This window comes from Theropithecus gelada, chromosome 8 (genome assembly GCF_003255815.1).
Source record: "Theropithecus gelada isolate Dixy chromosome 8, Tgel_1.0, whole genome shotgun sequence".
Classification (NCBI taxonomy): Eukaryota; Metazoa; Chordata; class Mammalia; order Primates; family Cercopithecidae; genus Theropithecus; species Theropithecus gelada.
The window spans coordinates 140,857,654-140,877,953 of NC_037676.1; the positions used below are offsets into that span (position 1 = coordinate 140,857,654).

The window sequence follows — 20,300 nt, forward strand, 5'->3', positions numbered from 1 at the left end:
GACGTTGAATAAGTGGTTTGCCCATCTATGCCTCAACCTCTTCATCTGTAAAATGCAGACAGCAACAGAATCCTCTCACAGGATTGTTTGTGAGGATTTAATGAAATAATATTTCTGCAAGGGAGTCAGGTAATGGAGACAATTATAAGAGGACCTCCTTGGGAACGGATCCAACTATGGACATTCATTTAACAGGAACTCTTAGAATTTACTACCCAGTAAGTTCCCTAACTATCAGAAAGAGATGTATGAAGTTATAAAACTCTCTGGGGCAGAGACAAATATTCCGTAATATAATCTCAGCAGGGGAGACACCTGCTGCCCAGCCACCTAGACCAGACCAGCAGACTCTAACTTACAACATCAAGATGGCAGCCAGTGAGTGCACAAAACAGGGAGATGAAGATAGTCTGCTCCCCAGACCTGGCCAAATCCACTCATCCCAGGCTGTCGACTACGGAATTTCCAGGCTAAGCTCAGCTCTGTGACACCAGTGAGACTCCACAGGCCACCCTGCATGTAGGCGCTTTCATTCATTCTGGGGTTTCCAGCTGCTCCGATAAGCAGAGCTGCATACTTTCATAGTGAGGAAATATCGATTTGACTAAATATCTGCCTCAGTGCTATGGCCATGAGGAATGATGCTTAGCCATTTCAATGCTCACTCTTATTATTGACATAAAGATTGGGACATCTTGAGGTGGAAATCCTCTGGGTGAGGCGTGAAGGGTGGAGAGGGCTGGTGGCTGATGAAAACCCAGCTCCTTCTAGAGTGAGGGAATTAAGAAAAATAATCCAGGCTAATAAAAGCCTGTAATAAACAAAAGATGGAATCAATAGATAATGATTTCTTGTCATGTCCTTGACGGTGGGGGAAAAAAAAAAAACAAAAAACTATCGCACTTGTCAACAAAAACTGGTAAAGATTGTTCTGCTACTTATTTTTTAATAAAATGTGTAATTTTCCCATCAAGGCACCTCAATTTGCAATGAGACTGAACACCCCAGACTCCCAAGAAGGTTTTCTTTCTCTTTTGTTTTCTTCCCTTGGCTTCATGCATGAAGTAGAGATTTTCTGAAATCACCCAAGTGTCTTTTAGAGAACAAGAAGGAAGGAAGGCACTAGTCACATAAAATGCAGTGCCAAGCCTTCACCCGGAGTTACGACAGAGGCTTCAAGTACAGGCAGCAGAAGGGGCCTCCTCACTCACTGTAGCACGCTGGTTCTTTCTGAAGTACAGACCCTACCTCTCTCTCCCTCGTTCAGAACCTTTCCCAGCTCTCAACATTGAAGACCCCAGGTCCTTGGTCAGGCACCTGGACACCTGTGCAACTTGGCTTTCAGGCGTAACTCCAGCCACGCCCTGCCCTATGTTGGCCAAGTTATGTTCAACCTCTTAGGACCTTTTCCTCTCATGGGGAAAGCAAATGTGGTTCTAGAAACCTGTCAAGTCTGCACTCAGATCTGGGTTTGTCCTGGTTAAAAGGCCCAGCAGCCCATGTCACCTCACTGAGCCTGTGCTCTGGTCTTGGCCCAGCAGGACCCAGGTCCAGGCTGTTTGACTCTGCCACCGGCCCTCCTTTGAGAACACAAGTTAGTCCTGGGTAGGTTAAAGGCCAGCCTCTGGTGTTAGCAAGGAAGGATTTTATTCTTAGGATGTCCTATTCTATTCCATTCCATTCATTGACTCTCACAGTATTTCAGCCTTCTTATATGCTAAACAACACAACACATAGTATTAACCCCATAGAATATTTGTGAAAATTAAATAAGGGAGGCACATTAAACATTTAGTACATCGCAGCTCCAGATAATATTCTGCTCTACATCTGCAGTGATCAATAAGGCAGCCACCAGCCACATGTGGTTATTAAGTATGTATAAAGAGGTTGGTGTGATCAAGCACCTGAATTTTTAATTGCATTTATTTATTTATTTATTTTTGAAACAGGGTCTTGCTCTGTCCCTCAGGCTGGAGTGCAGTTGCATACCCATGGCTCACTGCAGCCTCTACCTCCCGGGCTCAAGCAATCCTCCTACCTCAGCCTCCTGAGTAGCTGGGACCACAGTCACATGTCACCACGCCAAGCTAATTAAAAACACAAAAAATTTGGGTAGAGACCAGGTCTCTCTATGTTGCCAAGGTTGGTCTTAAGTTCCTGGGTTCAGGGCTCAAGCAATCCCCGCAACATGCTGGGATAATAGGGGTGAGCCACTGTGCCCAGCCTGTATTTAATTTTAATTAATTTAAATTTAGATTGAAGCATGTGGCCAGTGGCTGTTGTATTGGACAGGTGGATTTAGCACATCACCAGCCACATGGTGATTTCTCAACTAATGGTGCTGCTATTATTATTAATACTACCAAATAGTTGTTAAGACAAAAAAAAAACCCAACTTATTATCAAGATCTCCAATCCCACCATCACCATTTTCAAAACACATGCACATTTATTGTATGCTTTTACCTTAGCCAAGAGATTGATGTCCCCTGGAGACAGTAGTGAAGAGAGGCCCTGTCAAAGTAAAAACAAACAACACATACATACACGCATATATACAGTAAATCCCAGGCATCTTGAGAAAGCAAAAGGCCTTCAAAGTGTGACATAATGCGTGGCACACTGTGCCATGCATGGGATACGGACAGCCAGTGGATGTCCTAAGCCTGGGAGCCACAGAAAGAAGACTCCTCCAAGACAGCAACTGCACAGCCTGCCATTTGTAGCCAAGTCTGACTGACTTCAGCCTTTTTCCTTCCCTACTCTCCTTCTGTTTGCCCCTTCTCTTCTCCCACTGGTCCCTCTTCCCCACCACAATCAAAACCTGATAGGTCATATGAGCACTGTGGGAGGCAAAGTGGCAAACTGTTGGCAATCTGGATGGTCGTGGATGTCTCAAATGAGCAACAGCTGTTATTATCAGTCATTCACAACCTAGTATGAATTTAAGCCAATGTCTTCAGCTCTCCCAGGTGAAATAGCACTTTAAACTTCATTTGTCATTATGGGTTAAAAGTCTTTAATTCCAGAAAGGGTATTTCAGAAATCAGGAGTAATTACAGAGCCTCTAAAGGTATGTAGGAGTCTGCAGGCGGCTGAACTCATGCTCAAACGCACTGTGAGTTGGAACTACGGATTGTGTCTCACAATCACAGCCATCCTGGAACCCAAGACAGGGTGGAGGCTCAGAAAATATTTGGGTGCAGGAACATAAGTTTAGGAAGGAAAACGGGAATTAAAAGGCAGACCCTAAAGGAAAGAAAGGATTCTTAGGTAGGACTTCCAGACTGGTGTGCTACTTTGCAAAATTCTAAATTTTACAAAGAAAAAGGAACACCAGAGGACCCAGGCAGCAGAGACAAGGTGGTAGACTTAACAACTAAATGCATGGTGGGTGATTTCTCCTCATTAAGTTTGAGTTTAGGTGTACGAATTATAAATCCAGTCTGTCATTTTGGGGAGGCTGAAACCAAGGCAATTTTTCAGGCTACTTCCCCATCCCTGACCCCATGGGCTTTCTGTCCCAACCTGTGGTTAGCAAAACCATGAAACAGGAAACACAAGTTCGCTCAGGGTAACTGCCACAGTGGCTTGAAACGTGCTGGTGGTGTTTCCTGTGTTGATATGATCAGAAATTCAATCAACGCTCTGGACTATTGCAAGACGGGATTCCCTAAGAGAGACTGAGGTTGAATTAAATCAGATTGGAGGTGCTCAAGGAATTACCCACACTGCAGTAAGAACTTACTTAGGATGCAGCTGCTAAAGTCAAGGCCAAGACCCGCCCCGCCCCCCTCCTCAATTATCTGAGTGAGGTCCTCTGAAGAAAAGGCAACCTTTGCTATAGTAATTTATTAAAACTTTTAAAAGGGAAAGGTGTTTTATTTTGAAGCCACATTTGTTTCCCCTGGGAAGTTTAATAATAGGAAAGGGTTCATATGGTTCAAATTGGTACATTGTAATGCTGCTGGCATTGTATTACTAGGGATATTCTTACACTGCCATTGAGCCTTTAGCGTAATTAGAGTGAGTTATATCAGACACAATGGCTGGGCACCAGTTACAAAGGGAGAGAGAACGAGGAGTGGATTTTCAGTCTAGGTACAGTGTGGTCTTGGATACAACTTCATTAACATCTTCCTATGTCTCGTTTCTGCAAACCTCTTAAGTCTCAAAAGACACACAGAACCAGCATGTGGATGGAGGCAGTGGCCTTGTGAAGGTGGACTCAGGATACGGCAGACTGCCATCTCTGCCTTCTATGAGTCAGTCACTCATGTCACCTGTTGTTGGGCCCAGTGGGCTCAGAGAACAGTGGACAGCATGGGGATGTAGATGTCAGTTTCCATCCTACCTAGATCCTCCCCATTCTTGGTGCATCCTTACCCCTGGTGCTGGTTACACAGCCGATAACTGACTGATGGCAGGGTGAAAAAAGCTGGGCCTGGCCTCAAAGTGGGACAGCTTTGTGGTTTCATTCACAGTCCAGAGTTCCATGTGGGATCAGGCAGGGACTAGGCTTGACTTGAACCCACATTTTTGTCTGTTTTTTCCCCTGTCATGTCGTGCTTCCCTCCATCCTTGTAAGTTTCTCCTGAGAGCACTCCCTCAATCAGTCACTAGCGTAAGAATCCCCACTGCAGGCTGTGCTTCCAGAGAACTCAATGTGACACAGAAGGAAGATCCTGGAACAGGAATTCTATGCTTCTCTCCAGGTGGGTGCAGCACTGGGGAAACACTTTGGGTCACTCTCTCCACCCTCTGAGGGATGGAGCTGTGTAATTAAGAATTAGCTCAGCAGGCTAGTGTTGTCCAAACCCTGCACATTCCAAAGAAATGTCCAGCTGCTGCCTGCTTCCTGGGAATTACCTCTATGCCCTTGGAATGTCCTGCCTGGTAAGAGTGTCTTTGTTTACCTGTGTTCTTGGGTCCAGCCAGGTAGTTAATGCTAACAATGTGATTTATGGTGGGTGCCTTGGACACACACCTCAGTCTGACCTCGAGAGAGGATGAAGACTCAGTAATTAAGATCAGCCATGTGGGCACTCCATGCTTGTGTGACCAACTCCCAATATAAGCCCTAGACACCAAGGCTCTGGTGAGCCTCCACGGTTGCAACACCTTGTGAGTATTGTCACACATTGTGACTGGGAGAATTGGTGCTGTCTGTACAACTTCACTGGGAGAGGACAAATGGAAGCTTGTACTGGTCTTTCCTGGACTCCTTCCTGTGCACCTTTTTCTCTGTTGATTTTAATCTGTATCATTTTACTGTAATAAACCACTGCCATGAGCAAAACAGCTTTTCTGAGTCCTGTGAGTCCTCCTGGGAAATCACTGAACATGAGGGAATCCCTGAGACAACTATGTCTTATCTGATTAGTGAGCTCAGAGAGACCCGAGAGCCAATGGGCCATACTTGGGACCATCTGGGAGGAGTATGTTCAGTGAATCTAATAGATCTTATCGCTTCTCTCTTCTTCTCTCTTCTCCCTGTCTCTCTCCCCTCAGCTCTCCGTTCTGCTGCTGACCACCTGAGAGATAATCATGATTATCCACATTGTCAGCTGCATTATGCTGACTTAACTATCTTTGCAGGGAGATGTCAAAGTCTAGATCTGGCAGAGGTCATCTGAACCCCCACTTGACTTCTGGTCTGAACCTCACTCTCCCTGCACTTCACCAGAGCTTTGTACTTTGATAATGAAGTGGCCTTTGTGAGGTTTATTTGGCTCTTGCAAAGCTGACTCCACAGGGGAGGAAACATGAGTAATTAAGGTGTCCCTAACTTCCAACAAGACTTTATACTCCTCTCATTGGAAGATCTTCAATGGAAAGTTTCAGGACCCTCAATGGCAGACCAGGATCCCTGTCCAGGTCTCTGCCGTACCCGCCAACTGAGATAAGGGATGGGGGGTCACCCACACCCACAGGGACATCTGTGCCTTGGGTCCCTGTCTGGAAGTTGTCGCAGGCCAGACTTGCAAAAGAGACAGGCAACCTCTCAGATCCATCTCAAGGTGAAGCTTCTGCCCAGGTGAGCATCTTGCTTTCTGAAACCAGACTTACAGCCTCACCCTTGAGGCCTGCAATTCCCCAGTATTGGTTGCTGCTGTCTCTTTCATCTTAGGCAGCTTCTTCCCCAGGATTCATCTCTCTCCCCATTGCACAGCCGCCTCCCACTCTCCCAGGCCAGCGCATCTCCAGTGCTCCTTCCTTAGAGGGTCCACCTATGACCAGGCTACTCAGCTAAACCTTTGGGGCTTCTCTGGCATTAGAAACTCAGTCAGAGGGTGTCCCAGGAGATGAGGGTGCCTTGCATCAGGGAAGCCTATAGGACTCTCGGGCTGGACTAAAGCCACATTGCCACAAACCCAACATTCAGGGTTGTCCCTGTCTCCTCAATCTTTCACAAATTCCCCTATTCTCACTGTGAGGCAAGAAAGAACATTTCTTCCATGTTAAACAGAGGGCAACAGGGAAGGCTGACATCACCCAGTCAAGTGCTAGGAAACGGGCAAGTCAGGGATCTGCAATGGGTGCTGCTGTTGCTCATTTGCTCACCCCAGATCCACTTTTCACCCTTCTCTGTCCTGTTCCATGCCTGGGAGGTTAAACCCCTGGAATGTATCCCAGGCTGCTTGCCTGCTGGCCCACAGTTGAATTCCCCAATTCGAGGCACTGTCAGGAAACCGGAGGGTGGGAGACATCCCTACCTCCTGGCCTCGGACCAAGCCTTCTGCAGCAGTGTTGAACCCACGACTGAGCTCCTGTGTGCAATCCCTCTCTCACCATTCCACTCTCCCTGGGCTTTGAAAACAGGCATAATGGTGGTAATGACTTCCCACTATGGTTTATCTCTGGGTCTTACAACATCCCATATTAGTTTCCTCTGCCCACAGTTTTGTCAGAGGTTCCTTTGTTAAAACCTCTTGAACCTTCTGAGTTGCATTTTTTATCTTGCTTACGCCCTGACTGATAGTCAATATTCATCCAGAACCATAAAATGACATACTGGCTTGCCAGGAGGCCCTCTTTCTCCTGGATTTCCTGGTGTACCCTAAGAGAAGAAGGAAAGAAAACATTAACTGTGGTAAGCACACAGTCCTGACCCATTCTACCCACAGCCTCTGCCAACCTCTCTATCTGCTAAGTGTAATTCAGTGGGAAAAAAATCATCAGACCATGAGGATTGGCACCAGTAAAAATGCATGGTTTCCAATCTCAGCTGAATACCCAAGGCTTCCCAGGAAGAATCCAACAATGGCAAATGTTTAGAACTACCCCCATAACTCCTGTCCTAAACACAAAACTAAAAACAACTCATGCACACAGAACATGTGCATGCACGTGCACATACACACACACACACACACATACACACAGACACACACACACCCTGTCTTAAATTTTCCCAGTGCTTTCCCAAACACAAGTGGAAGGAATGGCTTTGAAAAGTAGAAAAATACTTCTATTAGACTGGCTATAAGAATTAATGCTGAGAGTGGAACAGTGAAATTTGAATATTTGGAAGCAGGAATGAGAGAGTAACCTTCTCTTTGGAAACAGAACCCAAGGAAGAGAAGGGAATTTTGTTGTTCCTGCTTATAATGAGCTAAAACTATAGAGATGAAAAGATGTATGTCTAAGCAATAAATATCACTGCTTACTAGTGCCAGACACCTTTGTCCTATAAGGACTCATGGTTGTCATTTACCATTTGGTCGATGAGTATGGATCAAGTACCTTCTATGTGCCTGGCATGCTGCTAGGCACCAGGGACCATGAGGATGCATAAGACACAGGGGCTCCTTCTTAGAGCTCAGAGATGGCTGGACAAAGGCCAAACAATGGAGACACGAGATGACTGTCATTGTCACAAAGTGGGAAGTAACCCATCTGCACAATGAGCATCACGTACATCTGTGGAATTCCACGGAAAAGAGAGAGCCGTTCCAGGGAAGGGTCAGGGGGGACAAGTCCCTGGAGAAGGTAGTGCCTGATTCGAGCAGAACTGACTGGGGTATGTAAGACTTTGATTAAGAAATTAGGGAACATTGTGTGGGATACCCAGGAGTTGAAAAGATTTTGAAAACTTAACACAAATAAACACAGGAAATAAAACTGGATAATAGAAAATTACGAGCCACACTCAATTGAACAGCAAAAATAAAAAGCATGCCCATGGGGCTTCCTGGAAATCCTCAACCGGGCTACGAAGTTGGCCACATGGTCAAAGGAGGCCAGGAGATGGTGGAGGGTGGGCTTTCAGGGGTCATGTAAGGGCCTTCACTGAGTCCACGCCATTTCTCTGTACTTACATCCCGGCCGGCTGGGCCCTGGGGGCCGGGGAATCCAGGTAAGCCTCGTGATCCCTGAAGAAAAAGAAAAGAAGACACTGACACCCCACAATATTGTAAGCAAATAAGGACACTCCCTCCTTGGCAATAGTTGGCTCTCCTTCGACACGTGGTCTGTTGCTATGAGGAATCTGATGTAACACGTGCACCAAAGCACCCTGCTCAGAGCTTACTCAACTGACGGTACCACGTGGGGGTACGTGCTCAACACACAGAGAGAATGCTCTGGAAAACCTTCATTTTGAGGCTGACAACTTGGACCCCATTTGTATAATTCCCTTGCTTGAGTGAAGGGGACAGCTCCTACGGTGAGATGGGCCTGAGCTCAAACGCTGGCTCACTCCTTTCATGTCCTATGGATAACCAGCCCCAAGAGCTGCTAACCAGGTGGTTAAAGAAGTTTCCTTATGCAAGACCCAGCACAATACTGAGCACATGCCCAGCGATTACTACTCTTTGTAAGAAAATAATTTCTAGCTACAAATTTCTGGACAACATCAGGAAATGACACACGTATCTTTCAGTATGGATCTCATTTCCTATAAGATTTTTCCTTAAGTAGGTCTAAAAGTGGGAATTCCTGGCAGTTGCTGGAACTGTGCTACAGGGCTGCTCAGAAGCTGACCCTGTGTCTCCTGGGCCTTCACAGACCTCCTCTCACACCAACCCCTCCATCTAGAGTCCCACCTGTTTGCCTCTGCTTTGCAATAACTTGCTCTGAGATCTCATGTCTATCAGTTCACTACGTAGTACCTCAGTTTCTTCATCTATAAAAATGGGTATAAGGAGCCCTGTAGCCCTGTGCTGGGCATGGTGGCTCACACCTGTAATCCCAGCTACTGGGGAGGGTAAGGTAGGAGAATTGCTTGAACCCAGGAGGCAGAGATTGCAGTGAGCCAAGGTCGTGCCACTGCACTCCAGCCTGGTTGACAGAGCGAGACTCTGTCACACACACACACAAAGCAATCCCTGTCCTGAATTCAGAAATCATATAAATAAAGGTTATTTAAAATATGTTCACAAGACACAAGCTACAATATCATCCCAGTTGCTACAATGCAGCTATTTCCCCTGGGGTGAATTTATAGGAAATCATATTTTCCCAGCAAACGCATGCACAGGCATGTCATGGATGGTTGCTGCTCCTAAGAATGAAGGCTTACTGAGAGCCCTCCTGTTGCTTCAGCATAAACTCAGTCCATCAGGTCTCCACAGTGGCTCCGGGGTCTTGCTCTGCCCTCATGACAGATTAAGAGCAGTTACCACATTGGCTCACTGCCGTGTGGTTGGGGTTGGCAAAACCAAGATTCAAAATTAGTTCTTCAGGCAATTTGGCTGAATTCATTAAACCATGGCCACCCTTCTATGTTGAAGAGATGCCCAAAACAGAAGCCAGTCTATTTGCCCGACTATAATACGGGCATGGCATCCCTTCTCTGCTCATATGCACATCAATCACACTCTGTTCCACAGGTCAGAGTTCGTACGTTGGAGTCTGCCCTGTTCAATAATGTGAGCAAATTTCAGAATCTACTTCAGTTTTTGGTGCCTCCCATTTAAAACTGCTTTGATTTGAGCAGGATTCCTCGTATAGAAACTCATCCCTTTATTTAAAGCATACTGTACCGGGGGGCCTTTGTCTCCTGGTGGTCCGGAAGGGCCCTATAAACAAACAAACAAGTATGTAAGCAAAGTAGAAATGACATGCTGATGTAAACAAGCTATGGTGTTTATTCCTTAGACAGGTCCTCAGTTGTCCTGGAAGGAGTTACTAACTTCCTCCTACCTTGAAGCCACACTGCCATACCCTCTTACCATCTACCCACCCACAAATGTTGCTCATGAAAATCTCTCTGGAAGCTCCTCCACTTGCCCCTCAACTGATGCCACCCTATCATCATCCCTGCATAGCTCCTGACACCTGGGCCCAACTCTACTTTGTAGCTCTAGTGTGAGGTTGAACCCGGCAGCCCCGACTTCCCTGTATTGCACCCCCTTGGACATGCACTGGCTCTTTCTGCTCAGGAAAGGATGGTCATGATAACGACCACATTCCCCAGCCATAGCCTTAGTGGCTGAGGCTGCAGTAGTCAAGCTCCCTTCTCCAACAAGGGGTGCATGCACACACACACACACACGCACACACACACGCACACATGCGCACACACACGCGTGCACACACACGTGCACACACACACGTATACAGACACACAGACATGGGCCTGGCATCCTCCATGGTGCCCAGTTCTTTGCCCAGACAGAATTTGGCTTCTAGATATCATGCTTAAGATGCTGTTCATTGATTGACTGGAAGGCATTCACATGCAGTCCCAAGTCTTGCAGCAAATGGGACCGTCCCTTGCTCTGGGGCTTGTGCATTTCCATGAAGACTCTGTCCTGCCTTTCTACCTGGAAACCTTCTTGTCACTCTCTGGTTCTCCTTTGAGAAATCCCTGCCTGTGGAGAGCCTCCTCTGGCTTCTCCCAGGGTGCTCACTGGATAGTCTCCGCCCCTGCACGCGCCCTGCCTAAGACTGAAAGTCCAGCATTGTTACTGCCTGTTGGCCTATTCCTCTTCACTGAATGGACTGAATGCTCCCATGAGGTGGCTGCCGAGTCTGCATTCTTACCATGCTCTCTCCACACTCAGCAAGCGCCGTGTGCATTGCAAGAACATAGCAGACTACAGCACAGCAAATAGCATTTGATCAAAATGAAAAATTTATAGCACAAGGAGAACTTGAGAACCAGTGCCAATCATCCTTTCTTTTCACTGATGATCAAACTAAGTCCAGAGGAGAGAGAGAGATGTGCCCAAGACATGCCAGGAATCACTGGCCAGGATGAGGTTAGTCTCACATTCTGCCCTCAGTCCCATGTGCCCTGCATCTCCCTGTAGCACAGCCCATGAGAATGTCCTTAGGTATTCCCGAGAGAGCAAAATGATTTCACACCAATGCCAAGGTTCCTGCAGTATGGTGGCAGGGGTAACCTAAAAGCCTACCCATTAAATATGCCCCAGAGCAGTCTAATATAAAATAGAATAAGCAACATTTTAAGTGTGTAGTTGGGCACTAGAGAAAGTAGAGAAAATCTCCAGAGGTCTAGAGAAAGAGACAACTGAGAAGCAGTGCCCTAAATCTACACAGACCTGCCCTGGAGGGGAGCAGGACTCTGAGAGCTGTGCGGGGACGGGAAACGAGGCTGGAGGCCCTTTTGATCAGGAAGTTGAAACTCAGAACAGTAAGTAAAGTCAAATCCTTCAGTAGGTTATAGCAGGGGTCCACCGGCTTTTTCTGTAAAGGGACAGATAGTAAAGTGAAGGGGTAGAGAAGAAAATGATGTCAAGGAAGCTCACCCATCTTTGTCTGGGATGCAGGTGCATGATGACGGAAGCCTCCTCTGAGAACTCACCCTCAGGGCCCTGCCCTCACAGGCATCTGGGAGCTCTAAGTCAGAAGTCCTGCAGAACTTCAGCTCAAAGCCAATGTGCCTACACACAAGTCAACGTCTGGGCACCCAGAAAGAAAATCCCCTAGGAGCATACAGAGCAGCGAAAGGATCTTCACAGAAAGATTCCCAAAGGCACAGAACTGCAATCTCAAATTACAAGGCTGTTCACCACAAGGACATAACGAGTGGTAGAACTGAGTTTCCATGAACTTTGGAGAATGGGGTGGTCAGATACAGGCAATAAAAAAGGTCTATTAAAATGATTATATAGAGAGGAAAAAAAGAAAGAAAACACAGAGAAAATAACATGGCATTATCCAGAAAGATCTGGTAGGTATGAAAAGAGCCAGAGTACATTTTTAGAAATAGAAATGTAGTCATTAAAATAAAAAAAAATTGTAATAACCAGATTAATTTGAAACTAATATAAAATAGGAATTTCTCAGAATAATTGTCTTTAAGAATCATGGCAAATGTCATTTCCTGAAGAACCTACGCAGACTGGCAACTGAACTAATATATATATATATATATATATATATATATATATTTCTTAAGACACACAATGATCATGACTGAACAGTGCAAATCACAGTAAATTTCTGAAATTATTCATTTTTCCCTCTTGACCAAATGAATGATAAATCACCAGAATGTAGCACATTTGCTTCTCTCTTTCTCTTGAAATCTCCCACCATTTCTCAGAATTCTATCTCATTCCAGAAATGGCTGAAAGAGTCATACACACACACAAGCAGGTCTGGCTAGGGAAACAGAGATGAATGAATAACTCACAGCTGCACAAAGGGGACCTGCAGCTATTGGTCTATATGCCAGGAGTGGTCCTATCTGCTCCATACACAGATCATCTCACTTTAACCCCAATCAGAGGCCTACAAACTGGGTATTATCAACATTTCATTGCTATAGATCGAGAAACTAAAGCTAAAATTCATTAAATAGCTTTCCTAAGGACAAGCAGAAAAAATGATGGACTCAGCATTCCACCTCTGGTCTATTTGACTCAGAAGCCAGTGCTCCCCTCATTCTACCTCACTGCTTCTGTCACGGTGTAGGTCAGTGGTGCACATGGGCCACCATACCTGCATTTGAACTGTGTTCCTTTCACAGTAGATCCCAGGGAGGATGGATATGTATTCCTTAAGGAAAGGGGGTGAGGGATGGTTTGTTATTGGCCTGGGAAATGTCATGTCATTTGAGAGTCACCCTTTGTTTTCAAGTTAAATCCCAGAATCCACTTTAAGCATTTAACTTGTTTATCATGCCAGGCTCCAAATTATCTTCTTATGTCATTTAATAGAAAATCCACATTGAAGGATGTGTTTTTAAATTAAAGGTCTTCATTTCAAATCTTAGCTTATCAATCATCAGCTGTTTGACCTTAAGCAAGTTACTTAGACAGCTTCTCTGACCTTCACTTTTCTCAGCTGTAATACAAATCTAGAGTATCACCTTGCCTTGTGTTATCAGAAATAAAAGAAGATACTACAAGTAGTGAAGCAGGCAGTGCCCAACCATAAAAGCCTTTCCCATGTCTATCCTGTTAGTTTACTTTAAGAACAATAAAGGTGTGTTGAAGAAGGGGATTGTACAAAGACTTTCTAAAGTCATTCCTATATCTGAAGCTCAAATACGTTTTCAACAATTACAAACCTCTTCTCTGAAATTACGGCCTCTGATGTGTTTGTTCAAGAGTCATTTTACCCTAATGCCCAGATTTGGGCCTTTGATACCAGTTTCCATTCAGAGAAACTACTATGACTTCTTGAAGAAATGACTGATCAGAGACCTGGACAACAAATGTACACAACAAACCTAGAGCAAGGAAAGCATCAAAGACTGCTAAGTTGTGTCAAAGGTAATCAGGATCAACTTAAATAGACCTCCATTGGCAGAAGACAAGACAAACTGAGCATCAAAAGGAAGACTAGCTGCAATAATTTAAAACACATCTAATGTGTTTATATCCCCAAGTTCAAAATTATTCTTAGAACAAACAACAACAACAAGCATCTAATTGGTCTTCTTTGCAAGATGCTAGGGAACCAAGTCATTATTTGAAAACAAGGGAAAGACTTCAAGCATTTATATTCTGCCTTCCATATGTCTTGTACCACTGCATATCCAAAGGGTGCTTTAGGGAACATTTCTCTATATAGAACTATTCCAGCTAATAAAGAAAGAATGAATAGAACTAGAATAGCGCCAGTTTGCAACCCTTGATGTACTAATTGGTGGGAGCATTAGACACCATAGGGTGAATGCATCACAAAGAGGCTCCACCAGACATCATGTGCCTCCTACTGGATGAACACTCTACCTGTGAAGTCTTGCCAACAACATCAAACCAGAATCTGATCAAGCCTCTAGGTCTGAGTACCAACTAAGCTGAACCACAGGGACAGAGGAACGCATTGAGCTATTACATTAACAAATTCCAGATGGTGGAAAATTCTATAAGACTAAAAAAAAAAAAAAAAAAAAAAATTGAAACATCCAATCAATTGCTATACGTTTATTTGGATCTTAAAGAAACAAACAAAAAACACAGAAGCGTGACATGTATGAAATAATTAGAAATTTGAACACTGACTAGATATTTCAGGGTGTTATGGATTTTAAGGGGTATATTATAAAACTGTGGTTCTGTTTTTTAAAATTCTTATCTTTTAGAAACATATACTGAAATATCTACAGACAAAATGTGTCTGGAATTTGTTTCAAAATAATGGAAGGTAGTGGACAAGAGGAAAACCATGGTCATTGGCTGTGGGATCCTGGCACTAGTTGTGGCTATATGGGTGTTTATTTTACTATTCTACTACTTTTAGTATATTTGAATTTCTCCATAATAAAAACTTATAGATATACATACAGAGACACACACACATACACACATATACCACACATATGAATGCACTTACATCTGAATACACTTACATGTGATGCACATGCACAGTCATGCTTTGGTGTTTTCTGACAATTATCGTAGTTTTACAAAACTGAAAGTCCCATATGGCTTTAGATATGTGAAACACGTTCTCTTCTTTCTCTGCTATCAGGCTGTTCTAAAAACCAGCTTCCTTTCTCTAAGAATTGATCACCTCTTTGTTCCTCCTACCAAAGGCACAGATCTGAAAATAAAGTGAACTTTTATTCTCTGTAATCTTTGATCTGAGTGCCTCACGTGTGCACAGGCCTACTGCTGCGTGCTGCGGTGGGTGGCCGAGTGGCTGCAGGGCATGGAGCCCGCCTATGTGAAGCGCTCCAGGTGAGAGGGAAATCTCTGTGGTAATGATTGATCAGGCTCAGTGAGTCAGGGTTACGGGATACCTAGAGCCACTGGCATCAGCCCGAGAGAGTCTGAGGAATCTTCACCCAGAGGGGGACAGGAGAAAAGAGGTTTAGTGGGGTGGGGGCTTCACAGGTAGAGAAGAGGATGAGGCAGAGATATCCCTGGCAGAGGAGAGCACTAGGCCAAGAGGAGAAGTCAGACTCTGCGCTCAGAGAGCAGCAGGGGTGCCTCCAGGAATGTCCCGGGGAAGCTGTGGTCTGAAGGAGAAGGGCCCGAGCACCTTGCTGGAGAGGCCTCTGAAGCTACCCACCAGGCAAGAGGTGGGCTCATATCCAGGCTTTAGGAGGACAGCTGTGGCTGCGGAGTGGAGAAGGGGTCAGAGGGAACAGACCAGAGGCCCAGATGCCAGGCAGCTGGGGAGACCAGCGGGAAAACCCACGAGCAATGCAGGGGCTGAGTGAAGCTGAGCGGGAAGTGTGGAAATGGAGAGCGGGAAATGTGGAAATGGAGAGCAGGGAGTTCCGGAGAGGGCTCGGCCATGGCCGTGGGGTCTGCTAAGGAAGCAGAGATGAGGGTCCTGGAGGCGGTCAGGGCAGTATCTGGCCTTTCCCGTGTCTGGTACCAAGAAGCCTTTCTTGTGCTGGCTTTAACTGTACAGAACCAGAAACAGCCCAGGACAGCCCAGCTCCTCCTACCATGTCATGAAAGAGGCTCCTGGAGCCACAGGGACAGCAGAGGCTGTCTTCTAGCTTAGAAACAAAGAGTGCAGACTTCAGGGCAAGATCAATGCAGGTTCAAATGCCTGCTTTGTCTCTCACCAGCAGAGTGACCAAGGCCAGCTGCCTAAACTTCTCTGAGCCTGAGTCTCCTCATCTGAAACCTGGAGACGATAATAGTAACACCTTACTGGACCGCTAGGAAGACTAGAGAAGGCAGTGGCATGTCAAGCCAAGTGCTCAGCATGTTAAGTGTGCCTTAGGAATTATTATTGAGAACAACAAAATGGTTTGTTTCATTTAGAAAGGAGAGTTCCCAATCAGAAGTGGCAGTAGAAACTTACTTTAAAACTATTAACTATTTTCTATCTCCACCAACAGAAGAAATTCCTAAGACTTTTTTTTTGAGATGGAGTCTTGCTCTGTCACCCAGGCTAGAGTGCAGTGGCACAATCTTGGCTCACTGCAACCTCCACCTCCCAGATTCAAGCGATTCTCCTGCCTCAGCCTCCCTAGTAGCTGGGATTACAGGAGCCCACCACCACACCCAGCTAATTTTCATATTTTTAGTAGAGATGGGGTTTCACCATGTTAGCCAGGCTGGTCTTGAACTACTGACCTCAGATGATCCACCCACCTCAGCCTCCCAAAGTGCTGGGATTACAGGTGTGAGCCACTGCGCCCGGCCATCTTGACACTTCACTATAAAAACTGTGGGAGGCTCAGCTACTGGTTATACACAAAGCAATACAGGAGCCCTGGAGTCTGGGAGGTGGTGTGTGGCTTTACACCTTCCTCAGCCTCCTCCTTCACTGCCCACAGGACGCAGCTCTGTGCACTGGGCAGGGTGAGAATGGATCTCAGTGAATCAAGCGCTGTACATTCCTTGAGCATCGGCCACAGGGGCAAGGCCAGGAGCTAGACCCTGGGGTAACCATGGACAAATGCCCAGTGTTCCCAAGTAGTATCCAGACAAGATGGGGGTACTCACACCTAAAGGAATCTAGCCAGCCTAATTCTTGGGACAGCCTGAGTGACTTTGATTCTTATGATCAAAGGAATTGGACTAAAGCAGGCAGATAAGACATGAGTTTAAATAAATAAACAAACAAACAAACACGGGCTAGACATGGAAGTCAATTGTACAGGAGTAATCATGCATGTAAAAAGTCACTGGTAGGCTGGGCACGGTGGCTCACACTTGTAATTCTAACACTTTGGGATGCCAAGGCAGGTGGATAGCTTAGACTCAGGAGTTTGAGACCAGTCTGGGCAACAGGTCAAAACCTCATCTCTACAAAAAATACAAAACTTAGCCAGGCATGGTGGCTCACACCTGTAGTCCCAACTACTCAGGAGGCTGAGGTGGGAGGATCATTTGAGCCCAGGAGGTTAAGGCTGCAGTGAGCCATGATCACACCACTGCACTCCAGCTTGGGGGACAGAGTGAGACCCTGTCACACACACACAAAAAAAAAAAAAGTCACTGGTGAGTGTGAAGACTTAAGTGAACATGAACTTTCATTACTACAGTTGACCCCTAAGCAACATGGGATTGAACGTGCAGGTCCACTTAAATGCAGTTTTCAATAAATACCGTGGAAAATACTTTGGATATTTTCAACAATTTAAAAAAACTGTCAAATGACCCAGTGGCCTAGAAATATTGAAAAATTAAGCAAAAGTAAGGTATGCCATAAACGCAGAAAATATAGAGATACTAGTCTGTTGTATCATTTAGTATCATAAAATATACACAAATCTATAATAAAAAGCTACAGTTTGTTTAAAATGTGTGCACACAAACACAGACCATACATGGCACCGTGACTGTTGAGAGAAATGTAAAGAAACATACATGCAACATTAAGTCATAACTGCATAAAATTAACTATAGCCAGACCGTAGTACTATAATAATTTTATAGCCACCTCCTGTTGCGATTGTGAGCTCACGTGTTGTGAGTATCTGCTTAAATGCTGTGTGATTCTAATCATCTCTGCGTGAGCAGTCTCTCTCTCCAGTAAATCGCATTACCAAAGTAAAAAGTGTTCTCTCACGGTTCTTGTGTGTGTGGTTTTTTTTCTTTATTTTTTGTCATGTTTATTGCAATACTGTAAACACTGAAGAACACCAGAAAACCCATATGAAGCACTACAAGTGATGCTGGAAGTTCTCCCAGGGAGCAGAGAAAAGTCGTGATATTACAAGAAAAAGCTGAACAGCAGCCAGGCGCGGTGGCTCACGCCTGTAATCCCAACACTTTGGGAGGCTGAGGCAGGTGGATCACGAGGTCAGGAGATCGAGACCATCCTGGCTAACACAGTGAAACCCCGTCTCTACTAAAAATACCAAATCAAAATTAGCCGGGCGTGGTGGCGGACGCCTGTAGTCCCAGCTACTCGGGAGGCTGAGGCAGGAGAATGGCGTGAACCCAGGAGGCGGAGCTTGCAGTGAGCCGAGATCACGCCACTGCACTCCTGCCTGGGCGACAGAGCAAGACTCCATCTCAAAAAAAGAAAAAAAAGAAAAAAGCTGAATGACTTGATGTGTACCTTACACTGAGGTCTGCAGCTGTGGCTACAGCCCTTTCCAGTGGACTGTTCTTGCAAGCAAACAACACAAACTTATAGCATCGATAAATACTGTACAGTACTATAAATGTATTTTCTCTTCCTTATGATTTTTTTCATAACTTTTTTCTCTAGCTTGCTTTGTTGTAAGACTATAGCATATAATACATATAACAAGCAAAACATGTGTTACTTGACTCTTTGAATTATCAGTAAGGCTTCCAGTCTACGGTAGGCTATTAGTTAAACACGGGGACAGTCAAAAGTTATACTCAAATTTTCAGCTGTGCAGGGTCAGCACCCCAACTGCCACATTATTCAGGGGTTCAGCTGTATGGTACCCCTGCTGGAAGAGTGGTTAAGGGCATTTTCTTGGAGTCAGAATGCTGGGGTTCCTGTCCTAGCTCTACCATGTCCTAATGGTGACTTCACATCTCTGTTTCATCATTTGTAAAATGAAAAGAAAAGTGGAATTCACCTGCTAGAGTTTCTGGGAGAAACAAATGAGAGACTGTGAGATAAATGAGAGGTGGACATGGAGGCCTTTGCTCACTCTTATCCCTGCAAGTAGGCAGTTTATGTTGGCTGTGATTGCTATTATTCTAATATTTCAGTCGCTGTTATCTTTATTATTAATATATTATTACTTCGAAAGTGGGGGAATGAAAAAAAAAACCCTTCTGTTAGGGCAGTTGAGATATTTGATTGCACATAACGGGGCCGTGCTTCCTGTCACTCTTAGGCTAGAAGGCCCACTGGAGGGCAAGGAGCCCGGGGATTCCGTCCCTTTTGTACGTGCGTCTTCAATGCCTGGACCCACTGATGTAATGCATCAGTACAACTAATTCCCGGGAGCAACGGTGAGAGGCTCAAAAAGGGAGGTCATTTCAGGCTGCAAAGTCTGAGAAAGACATCAGGCAAACAGAATTGCTATGACATCACCAGGGCAAAGGCAGGGAAGCAGGTATTATCACCAGTATTATCATGTTGTAATCCTCCCAGTTTCCTTGATGCTGCTGCAGAAATTGCTGGCACCTGATCCATCAGGAAACTGACGGCCAGAGTAGGAAGGAGCGAGTCCTGGGTTACATATGGGATCTTGTCTTTACAAACCCCAGCTCCTTCAGTCAAACTAACTTGGACTTTAATCTGTCCCAGGGCCTAAGTAGGCTCATTTTGTAAGCATCTTAAACATTGCTAAGGGAACATCAGAGGCAACCTGAAGATTAAAGGGATTTTTGTTTGTTTGTTAATATCTTGAAGCAGCAAGCCAAAACCCCCAAACAACGGCCTCATCATTCACCCCCCTGCCTGTGACAGTGCAGAGATTGGCAGACAGAGCTCCTGGCTCCCTTCCAGGGAGTCAGTGCTGCCCTGGATGCCAAAGGCATGGGAGCATGACACTATGGGAGGAAGGAAGCAAAGAGTAACTTATTATTCTTTTTTTTTTTTAGACAGAGTCTGGCTCTGCTGCCCGGGCTGGAGTACAGCGGCGGATCTCAGCTCACTGCAACCTCCACCTCCCACGTTCAAGCAATTCTCCTGCCTCAGCCTCTTAAGTAGCTGAGATTACAGGCATGCGCCACCATGCCTGGCTAACTTTGGTACTTTTAGTAGAGACAGGGTTTTACCATGTTGGCCAGGCTGGTCTCAAACTCCTGACCTCAGGTGACCTGCCTGCTGCAGCCTCCCAAAGTGCTGGGATTACAGGCATGAGCCACCGTGCCCGGCCACAGCCAGATCTATCCTTAATGTGCCTTCTTTGAGGGACCTCACAGAAGATTAATGGAAATGAATACATCCTGCCCATCCTGCCGAAGCCCCAAAGCAAGGTGTTGCAGGGGGAAAAGGACTGGTTTCAGAGGCTGTGGGAAGCGGGT

At 45.4% G+C, this 20,300-nt stretch overlaps 1 protein-coding gene across 1 annotated transcript in view; it reads right to left on the bottom strand.

The window, feature by feature from the left end:
• The window catches only part of COL22A1 (collagen type XXII alpha 1 chain), a 297,548-nt gene that overhangs the window by 64,193 nt on the left and 213,055 nt on the right, over window positions 1-20,300 (bottom strand). Inside the window, exons 41-44 of the mRNA XM_025394525.1 lie at window positions 9,990-10,025; window positions 8,325-8,378; window positions 7,019-7,063; window positions 2,470-2,517 (exon numbers count right to left, since the gene is read on the bottom strand). Coding sequence (XP_025250310.1) covers window positions 2,470-2,517; window positions 7,019-7,063; window positions 8,325-8,378; window positions 9,990-10,025 — 183 coding nt within the window. The remainder of the gene's footprint in view (window positions 1-2,469; window positions 2,518-7,018; window positions 7,064-8,324; window positions 8,379-9,989; window positions 10,026-20,300) is intronic.